At 34.9% G+C, this 10,232-nt stretch overlaps 1 protein-coding gene across 1 annotated transcript in view; it reads right to left on the bottom strand.

Annotated features, from left to right (window-relative positions):
• The window catches only part of LOC107695717 (exportin-6), a 31,375-nt gene that overhangs the window by 12,238 nt on the left and 8,905 nt on the right, over positions 1–10,232 (bottom strand). Inside the window, exons 6-12 of the mRNA XM_016495743.1 lie at positions 10,052–10,129; positions 8,639–9,116; positions 8,427–8,553; positions 4,690–4,799; positions 4,492–4,600; positions 4,316–4,408; positions 1,668–1,737 (exon numbers count right to left, since the gene is read on the bottom strand). Coding sequence (XP_016351229.1) covers positions 1,668–1,737; positions 4,316–4,408; positions 4,492–4,600; positions 4,690–4,799; positions 8,427–8,553; positions 8,639–9,116; positions 10,052–10,129 — 1,065 coding nt within the window. The remainder of the gene's footprint in view (positions 1–1,667; positions 1,738–4,315; positions 4,409–4,491; positions 4,601–4,689; positions 4,800–8,426; positions 8,554–8,638; positions 9,117–10,051; positions 10,130–10,232) is intronic.

Below are 10,232 nucleotides of genomic sequence, written 5' to 3'. Positions count from 1 at the left end.
TTGTAAGTCGCTTTGGATAAAAGCATCTGCTAAATAACAAAATTTAAATATAATGTAAATGTAAATAACAAACCTAAATTTACATTTTAAAACATCAAATAAGTAACACAAATATAAAAAAATCTCTTCATATAAACAAACTAAGGCTTTGTCTGTGCTCTTTCCATTTAAAATGAGAGGCAACCACTGCATTTTAATCATGATCCAAACAAAGCAGTTTTTTATCTAAATTACATTGTATAATTTCGAAATTTGAAGCAAAAACAGAATGGTTTGACTTCTGTTTCATGCAGATATTTTTATGTATAGTTTCACAAAACTGAAGATGAGCTGAATGAGGCGCAGATTCACTCTCTGCCAGAAGGTGGCGCTTAACGAGTTTCCTTGGTTTCCGCTGTAAACAAAGCAGCGCTGCACTTATGAACTTTAATATGCATTATACAAAGGCAAGAGGAAAAGAAAAAATACCATCTAAACTTTTCTAAAGACAGTAAGTTCCCTTCAGACATACATTCATATAAACTCCTACCCCTAATTGTATCGCGATTTGTTTAGCATCTCAACCGATTTGAATCGTCACATATTTGAATCGATTTTCAACCAGCTCGCGTTTAATCGTTACATCCCTACTAGATGCCACTACAATACTAATCACTTAACCTATATATTTACAGACTGCTCAAGTGTTCAAGCAATCAGTAGAAGGTATATGACCATTCATAAATTTGCAGTCAGTAAGTTAAAATTTTTATTCTGCAAGGATGTATTAAATTGATAAACTCATTGAATATTGAGCAGCACAGATGTTTTTAACATTGATAAAAAAGAATAATAACATCTTTCTTGAGCAGCAAATCAGCATATAAGAATGATTTCTGAAGGATCTTGTGAAACTGAAGACTGGAGTAATGATGCTGACAATTCAGCTTTACATCACATAAATAAATTACATTTTAAAATATATTCAAATAGAAAACAGTTATTTTAAATGGCAATAATATTTCAAAATATTATTGTTTGTTTTTACTATTTTTTTTAAACAAGTGAAAAATCCATACTAACCCCAAGCTTTTGAACGGTAGTGTGCGTTACAGTTCATGTAGAACTTCCTACTTCATATTTTATTTCATGTGTAGTTGTACAGCCTTAAATCAAACAAGCCTCCATTCACATGGACTTATTGTTGAATCTCAGGTCAAAAAAAGAAACAAGTAAAATTCCCCATGTCAAGGTAGTAAAATATTTATGTAATATTTTATAGGAAGTCAGATAGCAAAAAAAAAAAAAAGTTACTGCCTGATTAACAAGGAAATAAAGTTGTCAAAGATATCACATTACTATCATATTCCCCTTTACGCTTTGGTACATTAAGACATACAAGACAGTAACATTTGGATACTGAGTGTGACTGAGTGTGATACTGAAATGACACCACATCTTGCATGGAATGTTTCATTGAGCTTTGCGCAATGCATTCTGGGATTGCCTTACCTATGACGCATATATGCAATCCTGCCTTAAAATCTGGCCAAAACAATGGCTCTTTTAATGGAACAGTATTTGCATTTGGATACCTAAAAGCATTACCTGGTTGTGCAGCTCTACAGGTTTTGGAACAAAGCCATCTATAAAACTCGTTCAGATTGTAACAATAAAGAGAAACTCACTTGTTCCTGATCTCACGATAAACTGCTGCAGCCCAAGATAAATGTCCAGATCCTCCTGGAGCACCGGAAACTAAAAACACACACACACACGTTTATTTATAAATATATATATATATGAGGGGCCGTACAAGCCATAATTCATTCTGGCACTCTCACACACTTACATTCTCCTTACACATACATACATTTACAATAGTGTGTTTGAAACTTTTCAGTCAGGTTTTAGGAAACATCACAGTATTGAGTCTGCCCTTTTAAGAGTGTTAAATGATATCTTGCTATCGGATACTGGTAACTCTGTAGTACTTTTGCTTTTAGACTTAAGTGCAGCATTTGACACTGTAGACCGCAGTATTCTCATTTCCCATCTTGAACACTGTGTGGGTATTAATGGTTCTGTCCTAAAATGGTTCAAATCTTACTTGAATAATAGAACTTTCTCAGTTTGTGTGGATGGGTGCTCATCCTCTAAATCAGTGTTGACTTGTGGAGTTCCTCAAGGTTCTATCCTTGTTCCAATTTTATTTTCTTTGTATATGCTCCCGTTGGGTTCCATTTTTAATAAGCACAAAGTGTCTTTTTATTGTTATGCTGACGACATGCAAACTTATATGCCTTTTAAGCAAAATGACAACCAGAGTTTGAGTGCTTGAACTGCTTGTCTGTCTGATATTAAGGCCTGGATGTCTCTTAGTTTTTTGAATCTCAATGAGAGTAAGACTGAGGCAATTGTGTTCAGTTCTTTAGCTGTATCTGGCAACATACAGCAAGTGCTGGGTGATCTGGCTGCATATGTCAAGCCCTCCGTAAAAAATTTGGGTGTTGTGTTTGATTCCGCTTTGACTTTTGATAAGCAAGTAAATACAGTAGTTAAATCAAGTTTTTTTTCAGCTCAGACTCCTTGCTAAGGTGAAAGTTTTTTTAACTTGTGCCGTGTTTGAGAGAGCTATACATGCTTTTATCTCTTCTCGACTAGACTACTGCAATTCAATGTATATTGGTATTAACCAATTATGTATGAATCGCCTACAAACAGTACAAAATGCAGCTGCTAGACTTTTGACTGGCACTCGCAAATACGAACATATTACCCCTGTCCTACTCTCTTTGCACTGGCTGCCAGTCCATTTTAAAATAGAGTTTAAAATTTTACTTTTTGTTTTTAAGGTTTTAAATGGACTGGCACCTTCATATCTTTCTGACCTTTTGAGTTTACACAGTCCAGCTAGATGTCTAAGGTCATCGAATCAGAAACTTTTATTGGTCCCTAGATCTAGGCTGAAAAGAAAAGGCGACCAGGCTTTTGCCATAGCCGGCCCTAAATCTCTATTAGAACAATTACAACAGCATCTCTTTTTAAAACAAGGCTTAAAGCCTACCTCTTTGAGAAGGCTTTTAGTGTATGAGCCAACAGGAGTTTATTATTTCTAATTCTTATTTGTTTGTCTTGTCTTACCATTTTATGTATTTTGATTCTTTTTAAACTATATTGTTCCGCACAATGGTCAACCATTGTTGTTTTATTGTGCTTTATAAATAAAATACATTTCTGCTTTCACACACATACATTCTCCTTTCACATACATACATTTCTACCTTTTTTTTGGTATCCATTACTTCCTGTTTAAGCAGGAAGTTACTCTCAGACCAGGAAATACATGTGCAAGACTTGCGCAGCTCTTCCTCACAATTTTACAATGATGCTATTCAAAGTCATTCTGTTTTCTTTTCAAGTACATATTTTAAGTGTTTAATTTTAAAAGTGTTAAATTTATATTGAAAAACAAACAAAACAATCTAAAAATAAAAAATCTTGAGTTATGGAAATAATATAAAGATATCGCTGTCCCTAAATTGCAAACTCCCACTTAATTCACTTCCTAAATTAAGTGGGAAAAAAAAATAAAAAACCCATAGACGCTTATAATACGTGTATCTGGCAACACGTCTGAGGCTGAGCCGCGTCCTCAAACACGACTCGCTCAAGGGACGAGGCCATGTAACCTTTTCACGATGATAATATATGTATTTATTTGTTTTAAAAAAAAACAAATAGCTCGCTGAAATACTTCTGCGGCCACCTCATCTACCTCAGCCATGCTGATCAGGACCTGTCCCGGTGACCCTGATCGCGCCCGACCTGCCTTCCATTTCCACTATACTCTCTCTCACACATACATACATTCTTCTCTTACATACACATATTTTCTTCAGACATACATACATTCTATATATATGTATGTGAAAGGAGAATGTATGTGTGTGTGTGAGAGTAGAAAAGTATGCATGTGAAAGGAGAATGTAAGTGTGTGAAAGGAGAATGTAAGTGTGTGAGAGTGCCAGAATGAATTATGGCTTGTACGGCCCCTCATATATATTCATTCTGGCACTCTCACACACTTACATTCTCCTATATATATATATAAACTTTCATTTTCCCTTTTATTTATATAAAATACAAAATTATATTTAACTGACAGCTCTAAAACTCATACTCATGTGGATCATGATCTTCATTATTGCTTTTGGGTTTTTAAATCAGATTTGCTTCCATATTAAACATCTATTATACTTGCCAATGAAGAGTCAATTGTTTTCAGTACAAAGAGAGCGAGGATGTACACGCTCACCCACTCAGATACACCTACCAGAACTGAAAAGGTCTGGGACGGCAGCAGCTCCATCACCCTGGCAACCACTTCCAAACTCTGACGCAGGTATCGCTGCCATTCCGTCTGTTGCTATAGAGATCAGAGGGGGGGAAAGTTCCAAAAATTCTGCAGAATAAAATTGATGCTTCGGTGTATGTTTGATTGATCCTTACATCATCGTCAAGGGTCTCGTCATCGAGTTCTTCTAGCTGACTCTGGTTTAACCTGAACTGGATCCTGTTAAGAACTTCACGCAGCAGCAGAACTAGAGCATCTTTATACCTGGTCACATACAGACACAGATTACTGCGATGTTTTTAATACAACCTAAACTCAATTCTTGGGCTCACAAAAAGTCCACAGAAACGCACCTGTTAATGACACGGTCACTGTCAGCCAATCGGCTTCTGATCTTGGTGGTCAGGTAGTCCAGGAATATACTCCAGATGTCCAGACAGGCCAGATAACCCTCATGATTCGGCTACAACAAATTAAACACACGTTTAAGTGAAGAGGTGCACAAAAGATGAAAGGTTAAAAATTTTAGTGCTGAGTCACACTCTTTTTAACTGACTCACAAATTGCATTTTTATTTTATAATGCTTCCTGAAGTGCACTTTTAATGTTAAGGATTTTTACATCAAAAACTGTCATAACTTAGAAATAAAAGCCCATTTTGTACCATAATTTTAACCATACGAGTTAAACACTCTGTTTAAAGTGGGCGGGTCTCCTTTAAGGCTTCAATGTACACACACCCACTGCTATGATTGGGTAATGTCAAAACCTTTACGACAATCAATCAATGTCAAAACCTTGACCGCACTTTTAATATCACAGCAGCGCCAATGATTATAAAGTGAGTGATCTTTGTTCGCTTTGTTTATAAAAAAACAGTTTAAATAACTAATGATTTTCATGCTACTAGGACACACAGTTGACCGTTTAGTCACTAGCTTGATTTACTGATACATAAACATCAATAAATGAGTTTGCAAAATAAAGACTGACTATAAATGATTCCTTATACGGTAAAAATTAGTGATCATAGATTAGACATTAAAATTGACATGCTTACTTACATGTTGACTATATCTTTCTATAAAAGTCTGTTTGAAAAGCCTGCATCAAATTGTGATGATAATGTACGAACTACTGAATCATTTTGGCAACTTGGTTTCAATAAAAGCCCTTTTTTTTGGACTTACAAAGATGCTTTGAGCTCTGCAAATTGCAGTATGCTTTTATAGTACAATGACGTCTTATACCGTTCTGCACAAGTTTATATAACTTTTGCAAAATATGGAAGATGTTAATCATTTTAACCAAAGAAAGGTTACAAAAACTGCATAATGTTAAATTTAGTTGTTTTTTTAGTTTTGGGGACCAGCATTACTTTAGTATCATTGAGATAAGTTTTAGAAGATTAATTGTGCTTGTCATTTTTATTTATTTATTTTTTTTTAAATATGTCTTCAGTTTTTATTAATTTTTATTTCAGTTTTAGTTTGTTATCTTAGTGCATCAAGCTAAACTAAATGAAAATAAGAGATTTTTGCTTTGCTAGCTAAACTAGAACAAGTTCAAGGTTTTTTAATATTTTATTTCAGTTAAAGTATTTTAAGTAACAATTTTTTTATGGTTTTAGTTTTAATTAACTATATTAACCCTGTCGTGGACTACACTGTATGTAAACTTATGTTGAATAAATTCTGTGAAACAGCTTATTCAGGACAGTACTAAATATACATGTGCCGGTATTTGGTAATGCGATATCATCACGATAATGCACATGCAAAATATTGTTATCATGTGCACTTCAAAATACCGTGAATAATTAATAATTACTAATTATTACGATTTTCTGAATGCATTTTAAGAAAACTTTTCCCATCAACTGGTTAAAAAACACCGCTGTATGCTGCGTCATGTGGCATGTGCACTCTGATGTAAACAAGCCCAACATGGATGAGAAGCGCATTGCGGAACGAGTGAAGGAGACACGCTCAATGAAAATGCACATTCACTCTCTGCCAGCAGACGGCACTAAAGCAACAGCAGAAATGCAGCCGTTACCCAGGTAAATTTTAATGATTTAAACAGCCATTCATACTTTCTTATTCACAAAGTTGTTCATCGCAGCACTGAATACTTGAATACTTAAATACTTAAGGCCATTGCACACTGAGTCCGAAATGTTCGTCTGAAATTTTCGCACGTTGAAAAATAAATACGGCCTCACGTTGTCAATCACGTTTACACACTGCCTCCAAAACTTTCGTCCGTCATTAAAAAAAAAATTCGGATCGGGTTTGATTTTCTGCGTTTTTCGCATCCGTAGCAAGCATTTCGAGAGATGTTTTGACAACTCAGAGCCACCGTACAAGCGAACGGCAAAATCCAGAATGCGATTGTCAAGTTTATCCACTTCTTCTCTCAGCACAAAGCACTGTAAAGATCCTTGCACACCGAGTTCACAGACATTGGTGGTCTTCTTTTTAATATGTGGCTCTAGTATCGCTAGCAAAGCATCAAACTGAGCCACTGACATCCTGAAGTAAACTTTGAATCGCCCGTGATAATCCCGCTGCTCCTTAATAAGGAGGGGGAACTCTCCTTCCTCTCTATATCTCAGGATTGGATGGACCCAATATTTCCTTTCTTGTTCTCTTTTTAAGAAGCGACAACAAACTCATCCTCACTGCTTGAAGACTCCATTAGTAGTGTTCAGCGGTATTAATAGTGTTCATCATCTGTTTGATTACGTCTTTAAATTGATTTTTCCGTACATTTCTGCCATATGTACATTAACTGACAGTCACCACTGATAAGCTACCACTAAATATTGTAGAAACTTAATTTGCTGTAAAGTTGCTTTGCAGCGATTTGTATCGTGAAAAGCGCTATACAAATAAACTTGAACTGAATTAGTGTTTTGCGAATTTTTTCGCAACGGACTAATTAATACGCATCGGACTCAGTGTGCAAGGTTTCTGTGCGTGACGAATTTTTAGGATAACGAATATGAAAAAACACATACGAAAATTTCGGACTAAGTGTGCAATGACCTTTAGACTTAACAGGCTATTTATTTTCAAACCTTTTTACATTTTAATCTGGACTACAACATGCCCTCGATATTGTTTGACAATGTTTTTATTCTTTATTGTTCGGTCACACTTTACATTAAGGCTCCATTAGTTAACATTAGTTAATTCATTAGTTAGCATAAACTGCCAATGAAAGATTCTTCTAAACATTCATTAATCCCAGTTAATTTCAACATTTAATATGTAAAAATCAAAAGTTTAACTAAAGAAATTAAAGCTGAAGTTAATATTTAATGAACCCGAGCTAACAGGAACTAACAATTGTATTTTCTAACAAAGAGTAAGAGTAACTAAGGTTTACTAATGAGACCTAATTGTAAAATGTTACCTATTGTTCTGTTTAATTCTTCTTCACTTTTATCTGTTTGAAACTTTTTTTTACTTTAAACATTTTTGCGTATCAAGTAAAAAAAAAGTTATTAAACCTGTTATATTGCATTATGACAACACTTTTTTGCAATTAAATTTCAAATTTCATTTCATTTCATATTTTGTGATAATACCTTATACCAAGATAAAAGCTTTAGCAATTATCACAACAGGAAAATTTGATGTCACATGCCTTCTAAAAAAAACAAAACGTGATTTTTATGATCTTTCTTATTTTGTTATTACAATCTTGCATATTCTGCAAGAGGCAGGTAAACTTGTGAGCACAACTGTATGTCATGGAAAATTCTGGTTTCTCAATTCATGACACCTTCAATATTAGTCACAATAACGCACATCTTGTGGTTGAATACTGACAAAGCCACTGAGACGGAGAAGAGTAAAAAAAGCACCTTCAAGTCCAGACACTTTCAACAAACATTCTATGACTCCTCAATCATTAAAACATCAAAAAAAACAAACAAAAAACAAGTAGGGTCATAGAGTTAAAAATTAGAGGAACAGGGAAGGTTTGAGTAAACAAAGTCCAGCAAAAGGAAGTATCATTAGACATTAATATGGTAAGTTAGAGTCGGTGCTACCTGGAACAATAAGTGAAGGTGTTTTACCTGGTTAAAGGTGTATTTCAAGAGCAAAGCTAGAAATTCCACTAGAGGAAACTGGGCGTTAGATTCGATCCTCCGCAGATGAACACTAACAAACAGCCTGAGGAAATCTGTGAACTTTTCCACATAGCTAAGAGGGACAGACAGGCAGAAAGGGTTAAAAAGCAGCGGCATCAATGAGTTAAATGTTTAAAACATGTGCATCCATTTCTTACCTTTCGTCTAATTCTTGCAATCTGCTTTTGATAGTGTGTGTGTTGGTGTGCGTGTTTGTGAGTCTTTGCAGCAGGTAGAAAGTCTGTTGAAACATGCGGAGCAGAAACTCCTCAAAGTCCACCGGGACGCAGTTTTTGCACATTAACTCGTTAATACAGTTCATGGCCATGACGCCCAGTCTGGCACGTTCGGCGTGGCCCACCATCTGACCAGTCCTGCCGTGTCCCCCGCTGCCCTCATTGGCTGGGAGGCTTCCGGGGGCGGAGTCTCCATTGGAAGTGGGAAGAGGTTTCGTTTTGATTGGCTGCTGGCATCCGAAGCGAGCGAAATTAAAAATCGAAGCGAGGAGGGATGGAGTGATGGAAGAGGAGAGAGGGATCCAGCTAAAGAGATGAGCCAAGCATTCCAGCGCTAGCATACACAGATCGCCACTTTCAGCTTCCAGAACCATCGGTGTGCTGTCGCCTGCCAAAATGCCTACAGAACAAGACAACAGACAACAATTAATACAACAATCATTTACTGGTAGCTTTCAACTATTCAGAGACCAGTTTGTGATTTTCAGTATTGGTTGACAACCCATGTGGCTTTACATTTTCTATATGTACTCAAAGTTCACTAATTGAGATAACTTAATATAATAAAATATAAATATAATAAATATCAAATTCTGTAATTTGAACATATGAATATATATTTTTCATGTCTATATTTATTCAAAGTTCACTAATTGACTAACTGATAATGATAATATGATTCAGAACTATATTAGCTAGGGTTCAGTTAATTTATGAAATTATTTTCAATAACAATTAAATTGATTGTTAAATTAATTGCCAATAGCCAAATCTGTGGTTTTGTCATTTTACGGAAATTATTATTATTATAATAATTTTAATTCAAATTTAATTATTAATAATGATTTTGTTTTTTTATTATTATTATTATTTAGTATTTCATTTTATTTAAAATTATTTTCATAATTTTCTTTTTTTTTTAAATAAATATTAAATTTTTACACTAAAACACATTATTTAAAGAATTACTATTAAAATTCTCAAGCTACAGGATTACAGAAAAATACAAAAGTATGTTATGTAGTGGCAAAAAAAACAAGCAAGAGCCTTCAAAGCACTTGCAAACTAACAGGCATTTTCCCTAAACATGTTTTTATTTTCCAAAGTTCAAATAGTTTTTTCTTACTACTGTAAAGTGACATCACATTCAACTATTCCTATTATCAATTTACATTAATTTTACCAATTTGTTGTTGCAGACCCATCATCAACCACCCACATTATATTCTAGTTATCAGCCTCTAAATAAGCTATATTAGCACTTGTTGGTACCGCTGATGTAGACCTCGTCTTTCAAAACATACAAGTGTTCAAAGGGTCAAAGCAGAAGCTCACCTGACTCTCTAGACGTGGGGGATGGAGGGGGAGTGGTGACTGTAACACTGTGTTTGTCCCATACTGTCTCCAAAATACCTGCGAGGAAAAGAGAGTAGTTTAAAATAAAACTGCAAGCCCAATCCAGGGTTCCTACCCATTTTCCATTTTAAAATTCCATACTTTTCCAGACTCAAATGTA

Source organism: Sinocyclocheilus anshuiensis, unplaced genomic scaffold, assembly GCF_001515605.1.
Source record: "Sinocyclocheilus anshuiensis isolate Anshui unplaced genomic scaffold, SAMN03320099.WGS_v1.1 scaffold1075, whole genome shotgun sequence".
Lineage (NCBI taxonomy): Eukaryota > Metazoa > Chordata > Actinopteri > Cypriniformes > Cyprinidae > Sinocyclocheilus > Sinocyclocheilus anshuiensis.
This window is presented reverse-complemented; position numbering and strand designations above follow the sequence as displayed.